General features: G+C 41.4%; 1 protein-coding gene across 3 annotated transcripts in view; it reads right to left on the reverse strand.

Annotated features, from left to right (window-relative positions):
• The window catches only part of KHDRBS3 (KH RNA binding domain containing, signal transduction associated 3), a 318,181-nt gene that overhangs the window by 102,149 nt on the left and 196,017 nt on the right, over positions 1-20,015 (reverse strand). For all 3 annotated transcript variants that reach the window (XM_075920082.1, XM_075920081.1, XM_006123528.4), the window contains 2 exons: positions 17,531-17,647; positions 6,566-6,712 (listed from right to left, as the gene is read on the reverse strand). In XM_075920082.1, coding sequence (XP_075776197.1) covers positions 6,566-6,712; positions 17,531-17,647 — 264 coding nt within the window. The remainder of the gene's footprint in view (positions 1-6,565; positions 6,713-17,530; positions 17,648-20,015) is intronic.

Here is a 20,015-nt window from a genome sequence, read left to right on the forward strand (position 1 = left end):
ATCCTGTCTTCCAACAGTGGCACCATGCTCTGTACCTCTTCTGTTCATTCCTTCTGAAGCAATCAAATGATTTATCAACTGGCAAACAGAAGCTAAGGCCACCATCCCTGCTCGTTCTGGCTAGTAGTCATTGATTAACCTAGCCTCCTTGAACTTATTTTTTTCTTATTGGAAAAAACTTATTTTTTTGGTTATAGTTTGGGCCTTTCTGCCATCTCCTGGCAAAGAGTTCCACAAGTTGACTGTGAAGAATTTTTTTTAATTTGTTTTAAATCTGCTGCCTATACATTTCATTGGCTGAGCTTCGTGTGTTGTTTTTTCCTTCAATAACATAACATTTCCTTATTCTATTTTCCCATTCTATTCATGATTTTCTAGACCTCTAACATATTCCCCATCCTTTAGTCATTTCTTTTCCAAGTGGAAAAGTCATAATCTTGTTTGTTTGTGGAACACTTTGCATTTCTCTTTATTAAACTTCATCCTGTTTACCTCTGACCATTTCTCTAACTTGCTAAGGTCATTTTGAATTATGTCCCTATCCTCCAAAGAAGTTGCAACCCCACCCAGTTTGGTATCATCTGCAAACTTAATAAGCGTACTCTCTATCCCAATATCTACATCATTGATGAAGATATTGAACAGTACGGGTCCCAAAACAGACCCTGGCGGAAGTCAACCTTGACTGGTTGATAGCTGGTTATAACCCTCACAGTATAGCTGGGGGTGATTTATATGCTGGGAGGACAACACAAATATATGGGCATGATCACACTTACAGCGAAGCTAAGTAAAGGGCATACCAAGATGAAGAACTGCGGGGACACAGTTGTCCATCTGTCCAGATTATACTCTGAGTCATGTCAGTATGTGTTTCCATATATACATATGCACACACAGTACTCCAAAAAGGGATAGTTCTCCAAACTGAGGAAAATTCTGTGTGAATTCAGAGGGAAGGAGTAAATAGAGCTGTACATTAAAATACAATTCTTTATGAAAAAGTTCATTAGCTGGCGAAAAAGTATGATTCTACAATCAAGATAGGATAACTTTGGCTAAAAGCCCAGTAATTAAGTTAAGACAGCAATTTGAAATAAGAAGAATGCAGCTGAACCTCTTTAATACAGAAACCCTGGGAACCAGGATTTGCTGGTTTAAAGATTTTGTTGGGCCAGAGAGTGAGTAGGGTTTTGTGGACAATACTTCTCAAACCAACTGAATTTTATTCTTGGAGATTACAAATTCAGTTGATGAAAATAACTACATAGCTGTAATATAGTTTACAGTACTACACAGTATTCTCACTAAAATAGTAACACTGCACACTGTCAATAAAGCACATTAAAATGCATTAAGACAGATGAAGAATTGACATCTCAAAGTAGTTAGTAGAGAACCATCACAGAATAGCAATGTTTCTAGTGGGGTTCTGTTGGCAGTGGTATGGAGTACAATCTAATCAGTAATAAAGACAAAATTACTGATGATAAAAATTGGCAAGGACACAAAAATAGATTGCTTGGTAAAGAGCCATTCAAACAAAATATATTTCAATACAAAAAATATGAAGGTTCACAAATAGGAACAAGAAATGCAGGCCATCAAAACAGAACTATCATGAAAAGCAGTGACTAAAAAGGATTTAGTGATTTTTGTGGATAAGCACCAGAACTGCACTCCCAGTGCAATGTAGTGGCAAAAAGAGATAATTGATCCTTAGACACAAACAGGGAAGTAGTGAATAGAAATAAGATTTTACTTCTGTATACAGGATTAGTGAGATGACACTAGAAAACTATGTACACACTTCTGGTTTTATATATGTTGCAAAATTGAAAAGGATACAGAAAATGATTCAAGGATTGGAGAGTTGCCTTACAATGATAGACATAAGATACTCAAGCTGTTTAGCTATCAAAAAGGAAAGGTGACTTGATTACAGCATTTAAGTACCTTCACAGGGAGAAAATACTGGTTTCTAAAGGGCTCTTTAATGTAACAAAAAAAAAAAAAAGCATAACAAGAATCTATAACTGAAAGCTGAAGCCAGAAACATTCTAATTAGAAATTAGGCACAGATTTTAAACAATTTGGCTGATTAATTATTAGAATAAACTAACAAATGCTAATTCTCTGCTTTTTGAGGTCTTCAAATCAAGACTGGATGCCTTTCAGGAAGAAGGTACTAGTCCCCATTCAGGTATAACGGGGTGGGGGATGGAAAGAATGACCTGTAATGTACATAAACTCATTAGATCCCCTTTTTGTCTTTTTTTTTTTAAAGAAATTATTCTGAATTTAAAAAACCATCAGGGAGTATGCTTGTGTGTGCAGGAAGTGCTCTATAATCCAGTGGTTCCCAAACTTTTTGGCATCATGCCCCACTTTTTGAAAAACCCTCATGCCCCTCCTCCCCCCCCCCAAAATAGCAGCAAAACTTGTTGAGCAAACACACACACACACACACACACACACACACACACACACACACACACACACACACACAGAGTCTTTCTGCTTCTCAGCCGGGGGTCATGTTAGTGAGGATTTGTTTATTTTGTTCCTCTCTTGTGTGTGGCTCCTGATGGATTTTTCTGTGGGTTAGTGGCCCCCAACCCAAAAAAGTTTCCCCACCCCTACTTTATGGTAAAAAAAATTGAAGAGTTAAAGGAGGTTGTAGCCTGTACCAATGCCACTGTTCTTGAAAGTGCAATAAAAAAAAGATGGAGTAGGGTAGGAATCTTGTAAACGTATATCTTCAGTGAAGACAAACTAAAGGGTATACAAATTTTCATTTTTTAAAAAAAATACTAGCTGCAATATTAATTGTATTTTTGGACAGTAAATCTCAAATCATTCCTCAAAATATAAGCATAAAGATTAATATCTGAGCTAACAGAGGCAGAATAAAGGGCATGATTTTACATTATGCAACAAGATAGAGAAAAATCGTTCTGCAAGCTACAGTAACACAAATAATGAAATAACTTATTTGAGCAAGTAAAAAGTGTCAGTTTCCTTTCTGCTTGATAAAACTAAGAATTACTAGGAGTGAACTAGGGGAAGGCAAAGCTAATGAGGAAGATGATGGGCTAACACCTAAGATCGTTCTAAAAGGAATGATGTAAGTATATGGCATGGAAATATGGATGTTCTTTCCCTATCTTATGAAATTGGGGTGTTCGTCTCTGTGCTAAGTGAATTAATAAACTATATTTGTAAATATGCAAGAGTTCAACTGGACACATCAGGGTTCCCAAGCATGCAATAATTAAATACTGAGCCTTATCCTGGACAAATGACCTGTCAACCCTAAAGGTGGTAATTAGAAATTGACACGTAATCTTAGATCAGGCAACACTTTTGAAATTTCCACTGCCAAGTTGTAACAATTTTAATGACAATGAGTTTTCATTTCTTTTTGCAGATGGTGCCTCCAGGTATGTGTCTAATTTACTGTTACCTAAGGGTTTCCAGAACTCAAAGAAGTGATAACAGCTGTTTCACTGCAGAGAGTGGTCAGGAATAAATCAACAGGAACACAGCATTTCCAGCTGCTGAAAAATTGATTCAAGTAAGGGTGCTCTTTATCCACAGATATAAGACTTAAGAAAACCCAGACAAGGAATAGGTTTAGAAAATCCCAAATAATTATATAGAATCTGAGGAGTTAGATTCTATACCTTTGAAGCAGTTCTGTGATAGCTGGTTGCATCCTCTCCAGGGAGTATGATGTCAAAGTCTCTCTGGACAGGTTCAGAAAACACAAAGCTCATAGTGACCGCCTACTAGTTCATCCATTCTCCTAACTTTAAACAAACTGCTTAACAAAACTTTAATACTTAGTCATAATAGGCTTCCATATAAATAGCATCCTAACTAAAGGTCCCCATCCACTTTGTTTACGTCTCATCTCCACCCATTTTGATTAGCCAAAAAATGCAAGCCTGCAGCTAGTTTTGACTCTTACCTCCAGAAGCCCTGCTTGTTCAAATTAAGCCTTAACTATATGGTGTTCTACATTTCATGGCACCTCAATGTACACATTATGGTTGCAATTAGGCTGATCAAGTTCTGGGTAACAAAGCCACTCCATTCTAGAGCAACAGTGCACACTACCTAACCCCAGGTACCACCTGTGCACCGCTTGACATTTAAGTTGTTCACTCTGCTTCAAATAGTGGTATTCTACTATGGTTCTAACTTTTAACAAGGTACTGGAATCTGAGATTGTATTTGTACTTTCACCCTAGTGGTCTAGAAGAGACAAATACTGAGTTGAAAAGACCTGCTTGAATGACCCCTTTCAATCTTTATAAATCAAACACTGAAAATACAGCATCCACTGGAAGCCAACTTTTGTCAGAGTATCGCATCAACTGAGACAGGTGAAGAGTTTATCTACATGGTGCGATGGCAGTGAGTTGCTCACATTAGTTTGCCTTCTACATGTAATCTCAGAACACTCTGTATGTACTTTAGAGACTGTTTTAGTAGCATTCCTGTCATAACAGGATCAATTAAAAAGAGACATTATGTAGGTGTATCAAACCTGACAACTAAAAGTGGGAGAAAAGTCTGCCTCTGCTGCACTTAAGAACAAAAGCAAATACATAACAATAGCAAACAACAAAGCTTCAAGAAGTCTCTCGATGACAAATAAAACAAGTAAGTTCCCATAGTTCATATTTGAAAAAAAAATGCAAGAATAAGAATGCTGCATGGATAGTACTTTTAAAGACATGGGTGGGCAATTCCAGCCCATAGGCCAGATCTGGTATGCGGTATTAGTCCTGGCAGGCCCCTGCCTTTATAGGCATCAGAGGATCGCAACTCTTGTTGACCACAAATTGTCATTAGCGGCCAATGAGAGTGGCAGGAAGCATCCTGGTCCATGACGCTTCCTGCTGCAATCCTCCGATACCTGTGGAGGCACAGACAAACATAGCGGCAGTGGCCCACCAAGGATTAACCCTGCAGGCTGCCATTTTCTTTATTGCTCATCCCTTTTCAAAGATCTGATTTAAGAGGTAAGTGTTTTCCTGCAACAGCTCAGATACTCACTAGTACTCACTAACACACAGCACAATCATCTGTACCAATGAATATATCACCCGAGTTAAGGTTTTAGCAGGTAAGTAACTGATTTTCCCAAATATTTTGTCTTGTAATGATTTATAAACTTAAAGTCCATGCATATTTTATGGAACAATAGTATAGCTTACCTTAAAATAATTTGATCTAGCAAAATAAGAACTATGTTTAGATAAATACTCCTCTTAAAATATAGCTATTACTATCCACAGCATTTTACATATAATTGTTAATACCATTCCCTTGTTTGCAGGTAAGGTAACCATGACCAATATAGTTTCCCTTCATCCTACTGCCATTTGAAATTGGAGATTGACAGTCCCCACTTTTTGGGTTAGAATGCATGGTAAGTTAACTAACAGTGAGCAAAACCATGGGTCTGCAGATTGCCCACATTAAGGACTTCCTCAATAACCTACATGAAGAAACACAAATTACCAGGGTCATCTGAATTTCCTTTGCTTTACTACTGAGAAACCAAAAGTTGCTTTAAAGTTATTGACAAACCTGACAATAAAACTGGAGCTATAACATCAATTAAATTTTTACCAAATTGTTGCTATCCTTCAAAGGTGAAGGCACCCTATCGACTAATCAAATAGTCGATGCATTTTTGCATCGACTATTCGATTAGCCTATTACCTGATACTTAATATCCTTAAGATGCACCAATTCAACATATGCAAATCCACGTCAGAGCCAGGAGTACAATCCAGGTTTCCTGACTCCCAGACCAGTGTCCTACCCACTGAAGATCATGTGCCTGCCTTTTTAATAGGGACGTGAAAGTTTAACCATGTCAATGGTTAACCAATAACCCTGGACTCATTGGTTAACATTCATGGTTACACACAGGCTCCTAGTACGTACAGGAAGCCGGCTTAAAAGCCAGCTCCAGGCATTCAGCAGCTTCTGGGGAGCTGCCTCTTGCTGCTTCTAATACAGGGCAGCAATGCGGGGTGGCAGGCAGGAGCCGATACATGTAGGGCACCGGCTTTTCAGCCAGCTCCCTGCACGTACCAACTCCTGGGGATCCGACTGCCAACCCACATGTAACTGCTGCATTTTTCAGCAGTTACACCATTACTTACATTCATTTTAACATCCGTACCTATTAATACACATTAAAATATTTTTACATGGAAATATCACCATTTTAAAAGGTTTTAATTCAGAGCTAGTGAAAACGTGCTCTCAAATGAGTTTTGGTACAACCTTCAAAACCTTAAAAGAGTCTTAGGTTAGATCAGTGGTCCCCCACCTTTTGGGGCTGCTGGGTGCCGGGGGGCATGGCTGCCCATGCGCCACATGCCCGGGGCAGGGCTGACCCAGATCATTCAGCGGGCGCACATAAATGCCCCAGCGGGCGCCATAGCACCCAGGGGCACCGCGTTGGGGCCACTGGGTTACATTATACATTGAATCAGGCAGAATTAATAAAATAATAGTGCAAGATTACAATACTGACAGGGATGAGGAACTTCTTGATTTCTTCCAAAGCATGTCCCATTCTGGCATACGCCTCCGCTGGTGGGGCAAACACTTCAATTAGAACATGCAAGTCGTCATTTAAGTGGAAGTATTTTGCTTCCCCACTTTTTCTCAACTCTTCTTCCTGGGAGGAACAGAACATTTCACTATTAATCACACACAAAAATAAAACCCTCAGTAAATTTGTTACGGATGTTGGCCATATACAGTTCATTCACTTTTTGATCCAAATACTAGATTGGATCCATAACTAGAAATTATAAATCCATATTATCTACTGTACTGAAAGACAATGAAAATTTATAATATTGCTATTTTGTCTATCAAAGCATTTTTATGAACCACATACTACTCAAGATAACAACTGTTTCCTTCTGCCGGAGTTGTTTTGACTTGAGTGAAATAAACTTGCAGTATTTGTGAGCAACATGAAAAGATATTCTATTTATTTTTTCAACATTGTTTTTTTTTTTTCTCTCTCTCATTACTCCAACTTTCTCTAGCAAGTTTGGAAATGAGAGTGCATACTCTTTAAGTGATGAGAATGCTGCATGCTCCGATTCCTGAAAACAATTTTCTAGAAAAATTTAGGCATGAAATACATCAATTTTAAAATCATAAACTACGCATTGAACTTGTTTTGGTGACTTTTTAACAAGCAAACAGAGGTGTATTTTATAATTCCAACACAAAACACTGTTAAAATGGTTTCACTGCGCTATTAGACAGGCAGTAGAACATTCTGCTCATTTAAGAACTCAATGAAATTTGAAAATTTTACTGTCAGACATTTGAGGCACTAAAAATATGCCATTCCTGACATTTATTCTATTTAACAAGCACTGAATCGTGCTCTATCTTCAAACATCTCTTTAAAACTACTATCTGTGGATCAATTTAATGACAGATTAAAGCTTTGCTATTTGTTCCTTCTGTGTCGTAATTATGAGTTAAAGTTTTGACAATCAATTCTAACTTATTGTAGGTAATTTGTTATCAAATTTACACAATATATGAATATTGCAAAAATGGTTGGAAAAGCAAAGCAATCTGATTAGTTGATAGAGCGTTCAGAGAAGGAAAATTAACACATCGTAATTAGTTGGCTGAATCTTGTCAGCCTTAGCCATCATCTTGTCAATATAAATGATGAAAGAGCCACAAAAATAGAAAGTAAAACCTCCCTCGATTAATGTAAAATTCTAGCTATTTTCCCATATTGATTTAGTTTTAAGAAGCCAAATGCTATATGCCTAAATGCATAAAGGAATTTTTTTTAAATGGATCCACAAAACTAGCTGAACAAATCAGACTTCTCAAAATGTTAATGAAAATTTCTGTTTAAGGGTATTGCGGCCTGTAAAGGGTATAGGTGAGAGTAGGATGAATTAATTTAAAAATTGAGAAATTTAAACTGAAGATCACAAACTTAACTGAGAATGAAAAGATTGTATAATATTCTCCCTAAGGAAACAGCAGAAGTTCTTGAATAATTTAAGAGTGAACACATTACTGGAAAACATATGATAGTGAATAATCCTGCATGACGCTACATGACTTAATAGAAGGAAGAGATGATAAAATATATGGGATTATTTAGGTGGCAGCAGGTTTAAAGTACAAAAGAGATTTAATCAGACTAATTTTAAAAATGCTGTCAAGTAGATTTAAATGAAGTCTGTTTAAGATTACAACAAGCAAGCTTTTTTGATCATACAGACGGGCTCATATTCTAAAAATTTCAGCCGTGGGAAATTTGTTGGCTAAAAGATTCAAAAATATAATTTGAGCAGATAACACCAAGGGTGCACAGAAGCTGGATGTATTAGACCTTTCATGGGTTTGGGGGAGCTGCTTTAGACTCTTGAAATAAAATTGCACTTAGATTGCTCACATAGGACTATAACCACCAAGGGTATGTCTAGACTGTATTCCTGTCAGCAATGTAGACCTGCCTAATCTGCATCTCTGCCGGCAGAGGGATGCAGTCTAGACATACCCCCACTGATAAATGCTTTCCTTGCAAACAATGTAATTTACATTTTAAAATGATACCTAGGAAAAATCTCTAAAAAAAAGAAAATTCCTGTGGGACAACAGAGTGACATCACCACATCACTGCATCCTACAACCCCTCCACCCTCAGCTGCGTGGCCTACCCAGTGCTCTGGGGGGGGGGAAGGAAGAGGGGAGCCGCGTGGCCTCCCCAGCACTCGGGGGGGTGTGGGAGCCACGTGGCCTCCCCCGTCCCCATGCCCCCAGCCCCCTCCCCCCTCACACACCTCCTTGCCTGAGACTCCACACAACCAGCCCCCTCACTCATCACATCCCCGCACTCCCAGCCCCCTCACTCAGAGTTCCTGGGTGGCGGCAACCATGCGGCCTCCCCCTTCCTGGTGCTCCAGGGTGGCAGGAGTCACGAGGTCTTCCTCCTTCCCCCTCCCCAGTGCTCCAGGATGGTGGGAGCTGCGTGGCCTCCCCTTTTCCCACAGCCCCAGCCGCCTCACATACACCTCTAGCCAAGAACCTGTTCCCTTACCCACCCCTTCTACTGACACCCTGCAAACCCAGCCTGCTCCTGATCCCGCTTCCACCCTACTGGCCAGACACCTACCACTAGCCTGCTCCTGCATCCTTACCCCAGCTAGACACCTAGCCACAGAGAGGGGAGGGTTGGTGAGTACAGCAAGCAGGGGGTGCAGCCCCCTAGTGAAAGTTTAAACCTAGAGACTTTGATCTTTTTCCTTACAGATATTTTCAATTCAATATAGATTTAATAAGCAGACAGACAAGTTTTACTATTTAATCTCTTCAACAGCATCACTACTATCCATTAGTTTTTGTGTTATAACTAATAGGTGAAATATTACATTTGTATACATTAAGTCATGAATCTGGTTGTTAAATTAAGACAAACAGTTTTGGCACTTAACACACACAGTGCTTTTCATGCACACATTTTAATGTACTTTAGAAAGGAAGATAAATATTAATTTTATCTCCCCAAAAACATGCACCAAGAACAGATTTAGGGATCATCCATCCTTAATCCACTATTTGAAAAGATGCAAAATTGTGATCAGCAGCAAAAGGTCCCGAAATTATGACTTCAACAATATTCAAGTGGTACGGTGTAAAGTTTTTAGGGGAAAATTGCCATCCCATCTTCCAGTACACTCTACTCAACAAAAATTACGTACTTCTTAAAAATTGATGTGATATTGCTAAGCATCATGAAGGTCTAAGAAACAAGAACAAAATTCCTATTTATCGTTATAGGACTTAAAGTAAGTATACATAAATGCTTTATTTTCTTTATTTGAATTTGCTGACCATGAAAATGAAACTAATACCTCTGGCTCGTGGCATCATTAATAGGAACATTACAAGAATTTTCAGACCATGTGTCATGATTATGAGGGTTAGCCAGCAGCCTGGGAATTAAGGGGTTAACTACACCTAGCCAGGTGGAGTGACCAGTAGGAATGTAGGTGGGACTTTTCCAACTGGGACAAAGGAATTTGGTTTTTTTTTTTTTCTTTTCTCCCTTTTGTCTCTCTGAGAGAGCTCTCTGCAGCTACATAGAGGGACAAGCATGTCTCTCTCTCTCTCCAAGACATCATTCTTCATTTTCTGTAAGTAGGGTAAAGTTTAGGTAGTTTCGTTAGGTTTTATTGTGTTATGGATTGGGTATGGGATCTGAGATCTGGCACTGCTTACAAGATGTTTTGGCTTTTCTTTGCAACTAAGTTCTAGGCCCATGGAGTTTCTCCATGAGTATATTTTGTTACCTCCCTATCTAGTCATTATGTTGCAACAGGAATATTGTTGTAATAATAAAAAGTTTTTTCTTTTCTTTTATTAACCTGGCAGTGGTTAATAGTGTGTCCTGATTTTTATTTTAGGGGTGAGATTTCCCAAATGATCTTTCCCCTGGTTTCTTTAGCAACATTTGGGCAGGCAGGCACTGCTTTCATGATCCCAAATCCCAGTGACAATACATATATTACAACAAAATTTTCACTAGGAAGATTCAGGATAGAATTTCTAGTAAAAAACCACAAAGAAAACTATCCAGAGTAGCCAAGCAGTATGTGGGAAATCAAGGATCAGTCCCTCCTCTGAAATCAGACAGAGATGGGATGTATCCAGATCTTCTACTTCTTAACTAATAACCCAGGGTATGTCTACACTACCCCGCTAGTTCGAACTAGCGGGGTAATGTAGGCATACCGCACTTGCAAATGAAGCCCGGGATTTGAATTTCCCGGGCTTCATTTGCATAAGTGGGGCTCTGCCATTTTTAAAATCCCGCTCGTTCGAACCCTGTGCCGCGCGGCTACACGGGGCACGAACTAGGTAGTTCGAACTAGGCTTCCTAGTTTGAACTACCGTTACTCCTTGTGGAATGAAGAGTAACGGTAGTTCGAACTAGGAAGCCTAGTTCGAACTACCTAGTTCGTGCCCCATGTAGCCGCGCGGCACAGGGTTCGAACGAGCGGGATTTTAAAAATGGCAGAGCCCCACTTATGCAAATGAAGCCCGGGAAATTCAAATCCCGGGCTTCATTTGCAAGTGCGGTATGCCTACATTACCCCGCTAGTTCGAACTAGCGGGGTAGTGTAGACATACCCCCCCCAGAGTTCTGACCCACTAATTGGGTCAGAGAACTCTGTGGGTTAAAGTAGACTAGCTCTAAAAAGGACAGAGAAGGGGGAGAAGGCAGACAGAGACTATAAACTTGCTAGTTCTAGTAACTACCTGGGATGTAAAAGACTTGGGTTTAAAGAGAAGCTGAACAAGGGATTGAAAAGTATGTTGCTCACCCTGTGCAGTAACGACTGTTCTTCAAGGTGTATGTCCCAGTGGGTATACCACTGTAGGTGACAGGTCATCTCCGGTGACACAGGATCGGAGACTTTTTCATAGCAGTTAAGCCGTGAATGCACAGCAAGCATCTCGCGCTGCTGGCAGTTTGACTGTTGAGCATGCCCCGGCCCCCTCCCCTAAGTTCCTCGTCTACCGTGGAGCACTTGCACTCCGAGTAGCAGGAGGAAGGGAGGGTCATGGATTACCCAAGGGGACACATATCCCAAAGAACAGTCATTACTGCACACTGTGAGTAATTTCCTTTTCTTCCTCAGGTGATGTTCCCATAGGTGCTCCACTGTAAGGGTAGGTCTACACTACCACCCTAGTTCGAACTAGGGTGGTAATGTATAGGCAACCGGAGTTGCAAATGAAGCCCGGGATTTGAATTTCCCGGGCTTCATTTGCATCTCGCCAGGCGCTGCCATTTTTAAATGTCCGCTAGTGCGGACTCCGTGCCGTGCGGCTACACGCGGCACGGAGTCCGCACTAGCGGACATTTAAAAATGGCGGCGCCCGGCGAGATGCAAATGAAGCCCGGGAAATTCAAATCCCGGGCTTCATTTGCAACTCCGGTTGCCTACATTACCACCCTAGTTCGAACTAGGGTGGTAGTGTAGACCTACCCTAAGTGACTATAAAGCAGTGCTTGATGTGGCTGGTGGGACTCAACTGCCGTGGCTACTGATGTGTCTGCCGCCAGTTGGGGCATGATGGCATAATGTTTTGAGAACGTGTGGTTTGATGACCAGGGGACTCCCTGATGAATGTCTGAGAGGCACATTGTTAAGGAATGCTATGGATGTTGCTGTAGCACGGGTAGAGTTTGCTCTTGGTGCTGTCTTTAGTGGTTTGTTACTAAGGGAATAGCACTGGAGGATGTAAACCACTATCAGCTTGGAAATGCGTTGTGTGGAAATTGGTTTGCTCCAGAATAGTTCACAATAGAGACAAACGGATGTGGGGACTTGCAAAATGTCTGAGTTCTGTCAACATAAAATACCAAAGCCCTTCTGACATCGAGGGTGCAAAGCATGGTGTGTGCAGCCGATGTATATGGCTTTAGAAAAAAATGCAGGTAACACTATGGGCTCAACATGAACGCAGGTGTTGACTTTAAGTATAAAGGCTGGATGTGGTCTCAAAGTCACTTTATCTTTAGTGAAGACCGTGTATGATGGACCCACCATTACGGCTCCTAACTCGCTGACTCTTCTTGTGAAAGTGATGGCCGTTAGAAAAAGCACCTTCATTGTGAGGAGTAATAGTGGGCATGTGGGACAAAGGTTCAAAGGAGGTTTCATAAGGGCCTCCAGAACCAAATTCATGTTCCATGAGGGCATCGGTGTTCTATGAGGTGGGTAGATGTTCTGGAGGCCTTTAAGGAATCTTTTCATCACGGGATGTGCCAACACTGATGACCCTTCTATGTGGTAATGAAAGACAGTAATAGCTGCCAAGTGTACTTTTATGGAAGATATAGACAGGCCGTCACTCTTCAAGCCGTGTAAATAGTCCAGGATTGCATGGATTGGAGCTTTGTCCGGTTTGAGTTACCTCTAACACCACAATGTTAATCATTTCCATTTTTGAAGATAAACTATTCTAATGGTTTGCCGCCTGCTGTGGAAGACATTTCTTACTTGCTCCCAGCAGGCGATTTCCGTGCCTCAAAACCAGACAGGAGCCAGGCATGGAGATGAAGGGTGTGTGGGTCTGGGTGCATGGGTCTTGGAGCAGTAGCTTGCCAGCATTCTGGAAAAGGAGATCACACCACTGAGGGAGCAGGTGGGGGGCTCAATGGACATGTACTGGAGGTATGGAACCCAGGTCTGTTTGGACCAGGATGGGGCCACTAGAATGACTCAGACTGCGTCCAAGTGGATCTTGCGCAGGATTCTGAGAATCAGTGGTACTGGAGAGAAAGCATAGTAAATCGGTTCGTCCCATGGGATCAGGAATGCATCTTCCCTGGATTCCTTCCCCAGTCCTGCCCAGGAACAAAAACGAGGGCATTTGGCATTCCTCACAGTTGCAAAGAGATCTGTCATTGGATAGCCCCAACTGTGAGAAATGGAATCTAACACTTGTGGGTGAAGTTCCAGTCCTAGTATTCTATGACCCTGGTCTTTTGATGCCTCTGATGCATCAGAGAGGCTGATCTGTGCTTTGGAGGGTCTGCTATTTGAACTAGTGATAGTTCCCCCGCAGGCTGTAAAGCCTTCTCGAGAAGAGACATGCAGAGCCTAAGCTCCAGATCTTTTGTCACCCTGGACGACAAGCTTCAACAGTGCTCACATTTTTGTGGGGGTATGGGACTCCCCCAGACATCTAATACAGTAGCTATAGATATCAGAAGCTGACATGAATTCATTGCAGTTGGAGCATTTCTTAAACCCCTGCAAGCCAGGCATATTGGAAGCTGTTGGTACTCGGGGTGTCTTAGTTCAACCATCAGCAAGCTTGTGTATAAAGCCTGCTGTTGTATGAGCTCTTGATCTTCCCTCTGCCTTTTTTTTTTTGGAAGAGTGTAGCAGGCTGGGGCAAAGAGGAGATGCTGTTGCTGAAGCAGCTATCACTGAGGAACAGCGTGTTCCCCATTTTGTTGTGTTTCTTTGAAGTGGGAAGAATGCAACAAGTTGATTTGTAACTGAACAAGGTCAAAAGGTAGTCAAGAGAATGAAAATTTTTCTGTGAGGACAGAAGTACCTGAAGTAGCAAGGGAGCTCTGTTCATGATCAAGGGCACTATAAGAGGAACTGAAGGGAGGAGGGTCGGCTCCACCTACAGTGGAGCACCCACAGGGACATCACCCAACGAAGAATCTGGAATTCCACTTCTCAGGTGATTGTCCAGGGGTGTGCAGCACTCAGAGGGTGCTGTTCTGAACAGCTGGCAGTTCCCTCTGGTGCTGTGCGGAAACTTTGCATGCTTCCCCCGCCCCCAGATCCTGGTTGGCCTAGGGCAGCATCAGAATGGGATGCAGGCCAGATCAAACAGCTTGGCGGGCCAGATTTGGCCTCCTGGCCATATTTTGCCTACCTCTGGTATAGTTTCTGTTCAATATCGAAGTGAAAGCTAATTTTGACTCTAGACATTTTCTCCAAAGCCTTGAACTAAGCAGAGGTTTAGAAGTTACTTGAATTTAATAGGTACATGGGTAAGAAAGATCATCTTGGCCCCTTTTACCACTTCCATCCCATAGGGATCCTGCAGAAGATGGAACAGACACTTAAAATCACTGTGAGAAGGGGAGGAGAGTTGGGAACCAGACTAAAGAGAAAGGTCCTTACAGACTTCTTACAGACTTCTGATTACGTTGGTATGACTTTCTGGCTCCTTCACTTATTTTCTTCCTTCTTGGGCTATGTCTAGACTGCAGGCTTCTTTCGAAAGAGCCTCTTTCGAAAGATCGCGTCTAGACTGCAGGCGGATCTTTCGAAAGAGCAATCCGCTTTTTCGAAAGAGAGCACCCAGCGAGTGCTGGATGCTCTCTTTCGAGGAAGCCCTATTTACATTGAAGAACGCCTTCTTTCGAAAGAGGAACTTTCGAAAGAAGGCGTTCTTCCTCGTGAAACAAGGTTTACCGCAATCGAAAGAAAAGCCGCGTTTTCGCTATTATTTCGAAAGAACGCAGCTTGAGTCTGGACGCAGGGGAAGTTTTTTCGGGAAAAGGCTACTTTTCCCGAAAAAACCCCTGAGTCTGGACACAGCCTTGGCGAAGGAGCAATAAAGGAGAATAATAGGTCAGAGGTGAAATAGACTTATTTGGATGCTTGGACTACACGTATGGATAAGGGAAAAAATGGAAGACATGAACATTTTCCATTTTGCTTGTATGTTTGCTTTATTCCTTTTTGTTTATAATTAAAGTAAATTGAGACACTATATATTTATCATAATAACCTCTTGAAATATAGTTGTACAACTTTACATTTCTGTATACCTTTAATAAAAGGTTACATGGATTTTTATGGTGTTTGCGCCATGATAATGAGGCTGAAGTCTAATCTTATTTAATATTGGATAGCAACTGGATTGTGTTAACACCTTTGGCCCCAAATATTCCATCATATTTTATATATTATATATATATAGTAGCTCAATGTCTGTGACTAACGCTGAAATGCTGGCTATTCCCTCTGGGCGGCACTGTAGCCTCGGTCACGTCCTTCACCTCCCGCCGTGGTGCTTGGCTGACTTCTACGCTGCTCAGCCGGGCCACTGCGGGGGAGCCCAAATGGACGCTTCCGCCGCTTGCTCCCCAGCGGCAGCCTGGCTGAGCGGTGCAGAATTCAGCTGAGCACCACGGTGGGAGGCGAAGGGGGGCGGAGCAGTGATGTGCGACCTGACAGCAGCTCCAGGCCCCACCCCTTGACCGTGAACGTCACCTCCTCACCCCCCTTTGCCTCCCGCCGTGGTGCTTGGCTGAGTTCTGCGCTGCTCAACCGGGCCGCCGCACAGGAGCCAGAGGTGTAAGCATGAGTTTGGGCTCCACGCTCTCCATGCAGCACGGGGAGCGCGGTGCCCAAACGGTCGCTTGTGCCATTTACTCCCACACAGGAGAGCTGGGCGGGGGGGGGGGGGGGGGGGAGGAGGAGAAGGAGGAGAGAGAGAGACGTGGAGGAGACCCCCCGAAAATCCCATCTTATGATGGGCTATTGGCTAGTATTAATGTAACAGTCCCTGACCTTGGATATCTGGAATGTAAAATATTTTTTTCCTTAAAACAGAAATGCACATTAACTAAATACCTGATTTAGACACCCTCCCCACAAATTCAGAAACATGGTTATTGGTTTCAATCTTCAGGTTAAGGCTTTTCTCTTTACAACAAAAACATACTACTCTTACAATGACATGAATCAAAATGGCTTTTATGCATGTAGAGACCAACATTAGTTTTGTTAAAAACACTAAAGCCAGAAGAGGGAATTATAGGTCATTTAAACGTTGACCCAGGAAGCCTGCTGATACATTGGTAAACAAAAACGAATGAACCAATGAACAAAAATAATGCCAAGAAAGCATCTGCTCCCTAAGAAAATAAGAGTTAGACTGGAAAAAATTTGCCAAAATACGAGAATCAAACCAGAAAGACAATATTTTAATCCATATTTTCCTAGTAAACTTGGTTTCACCCTTTTGTTCATCTCCCCACGCTCATTTGCTTCATCCATCTGTTTTATCTTGACATAACTAAATTGTGAACTTTTGATAGAGAATGTGTTTTTATTGAAGATTGTACACAGCATTTAATAAGATACTAATAAGCCGTATATTTTAAATTGCTACCATAAAACCTATACATGATACATATAACCAGCTGCAAATAAAATCATTCAAAAGTTGTTTTTAAAAAATAGACTATGCAAACAATATTGTGTAGAAATATGCATGTTTCATGTTGACTACTTATATTAAAGAAAAATGTTCCTAAAAAGACAACCTAGCCCCCACAACCACACTTAAGTGTCGTTCACATTGCCATCTACCTTGGCACTTCTGATGGCCATCATTATAGTATCTGTAATTATTTTCCTAGAAGGCTCTCCATCATAATATGCTAGTGGTAAAGTCTTCCTCTACTTCCTTTGAGACAGTTTAGTTTTGATTCAACTTCCTCTGTTTCTCTCCTACTGCTATATTTGTTTAAAATAGAATATTCTTATTTCAAATACTTTTGAATGACTACACACGTTACAAGTTTTAGATCTGTCTGTGATTCAAGTATTCCTCAGACATTAATGGAATCTGGAAAGTTCATTACTTAGTCCTCAATTCTGAGATAAGCTCCATGGTGGAAAAATCCACAAGGCTGTGCTGAGCACTACTGACTTAACTGAGTATCTTCATGGGCTTACGGGTTTGCCTGTGTAGGGTTCACTTCAGAACCCAAGACTATGAATGGAAAACCATATACATATCTGCATCTGGCCCACACCTGCTTTCTTTTATGTTCTTTTTTTCTTATTCTTAGCTTTTTCCCCTTTCCCAACTTTATTAGGAAGACTAAAGGAAGCTACATACCATGATATACCATGCACTAATTTTTTTCAGCTATTTGATTTACCTTGGCTTTGTCCCTCATGGAACCTTTTCCCAATATAGACATTTTTGTCAATGTTTCCTCCTGTAAACGTTTCAGTGAATTTCCACGTGGACCCAAAAGTTTTCCCACAAAGTTGAACTGTAAGAAAACAACAAAAATACATTTTTTTTTACTGTAACACTTAGGAACTGTGATTATGCAAGATTGCAGCAAGGTATGAAAGATGTTGCTTAAACAGTATTTTATGTAGTTGCAAACAAAAAGGTTAATGTCTATAAAAGTCGGTCCTAAATAAACATATGTGGAATAGGTGGTTCTCTGGGAGCCAATGTTCATGGTGAGCTGGCTTAAAACTGCACATACTCCTAATACAGGTGGGCCCGGCCCCTGAGTGGACCAGGGCATTTGCCTGAGGAGGGCAGGGCTGGGGGCCTGAGTCCCAGAGAGCCAACGCAGGCTGCCCCAGGGATAGAGCTGGCTCCTGTATTAGGAGTCTGATACAGAGGCAGCAGCAGAGAAGGGAGGGGGCTGCATGTGACCATGCAAGAAAACTGATGAGCCCAGGTCCATCAGTTAACCATCTATATGGTTACACTTTCATATCCCTAATAGATACCATCATTTCAGTGACTTTTCACTGTACAGAAACCTACAAACATCAATATACAGAAGAACGTTCAAATACTACAAAGATAACCCAATTCACATTCAACTATATTATTTTATATTTGGAACAGACAGTTCCATTGTCTCACCACTGTCTAAAAGCACAATTCAATATAAAACTCAATCAGAAGCACATTCAACCATATAAGAGAAGCTACCAATCAAGTCTTTTAAGAACAAGTAGCTCATGAACTTTGAAAAATATTTATGAATTATTCCCCTTCCCACCAAAAAAAGTCTCCATAAGAAGATGAGCACTAATAATCAACAGATTTAACATGCCGAGTCAGAATAAAGGGCAGGAAGCAGAGCTGGCGGGGGGGAGGAGGTGCAGCCACTGGCAGCAGCCAGAGTACAACAGCCGGCGCCCCCAGCAGGCACTCCCTCTAGTTGCTAGTAGGAGCCAGGTGGAGGGGGGGGGGGGGGGGGGGGGGGGGGAGTGCCTGGGAGCCGCTTTCCCCACCCGGCTTCTGCATGCAACCAGAGGCTCCCAGCTGGGAGGCCGGGCCGCAATTGGTGCTGGGAGCCTCTGGTTGCATGCAGAAGCTGGGCAGGGGGAGTGGCTGGGAGTGCCAGCCACTGCCCTTGCCCCGCCCAGCTTTTGCACATGACCACAGGGCTCCCAGCGCTAATCGCGGCCCTGGCTTCTAATTGCTCCCCCACCAGGCTTCCGTCCGGCGCCCAGCCGGAAATTCAGAAAATATTGGACATTGCACATGTCCAGTATTTTCTGAATTTTTCTACCAGACAGAGGGCACAAACACCGGACTGTCCGGTAGAAAGCCGGACACCAGGCAACCCTATTCACCACCTAGTGAAATAGTTTTTCCTAATATCCAACCCAGACCTCCCACACTGCAACTAGATATGAATGTGAAATACATCTTACCAGAAAGCTCAATCTGTCTCTAGTTAAAGATTTCTTAGAAATCTTTAACAAAACAAAACAAAAGTTGCAAAATTTTCCATAGCCTTAAGCTTCCAGTCTTCAATACTTTATACATTCAAAGAGTGCCAGTTAGTTGATCCCTTCCTTACAGATTTAATCATTTTGGTTAATCACCATTGCTCAAAAAGATTAGCCTTATATTCAACATGCAAAAAAGTCTGTGTTTCTGTTTAATAGAATGAACAATAGTTCAAGCCATACCCCATGATTACAAGGCCCTGGTTGTAGAAATAGAGCAGTTAAACAAAGCCAGGTAAGCTATTAAAGGAAGTGATTATAAATAAATGTTTAATGTATGTTTAAAGAGTAAGTAATGTTGAACTGTATTTCATAATGTCAAGTGCTTATTTTATCACAAATTGGAAGACAACTTAAATATTTATCCAAAATACCAATCAGAAATATTTAGCCTCAATTCCTCTCTCAATACCATTTGATAAAATTAGTTTTGTCAATTGACTAGTATATTGTGTTTATAAAAACATAAGCGATTACTTTTTTGTAGTTTTCCTGCATAACCCTATATAGTGACTACTATTTACAGAATTCAGGTAATTTTAATGCATAATTAATTGACTGATCTTCACTTTCCTTTGAAGGAAGAAAGCTTTTCCAACTCATTTTAATCACTAGGCTCTCCTTACTAGCAGGCATTAGACTCAAAAGAAGAAAAACAATACACTTTATCCGGAGACAAGCCAATTCTACCTCAAATACATTACTCTCCAACCTCTGCAATATTCACATAGGAGAAAATCAGCAGAACAAACCAGAACTAACGTAACTAAAAATAAATTAGCTACACTACTAAATTGCAACATGCCTCAAGGGATAAGCTAGTCATTGTGCGCAAGCTAAATAGGCACCATCATCTCCTAGTCAACATATAAT

Source organism: Pelodiscus sinensis, chromosome 2 (genome assembly GCF_049634645.1).
Source record: "Pelodiscus sinensis isolate JC-2024 chromosome 2, ASM4963464v1, whole genome shotgun sequence".
In the NCBI taxonomy this organism is placed as follows: Eukaryota; Metazoa; Chordata; order Testudines; family Trionychidae; genus Pelodiscus; species Pelodiscus sinensis.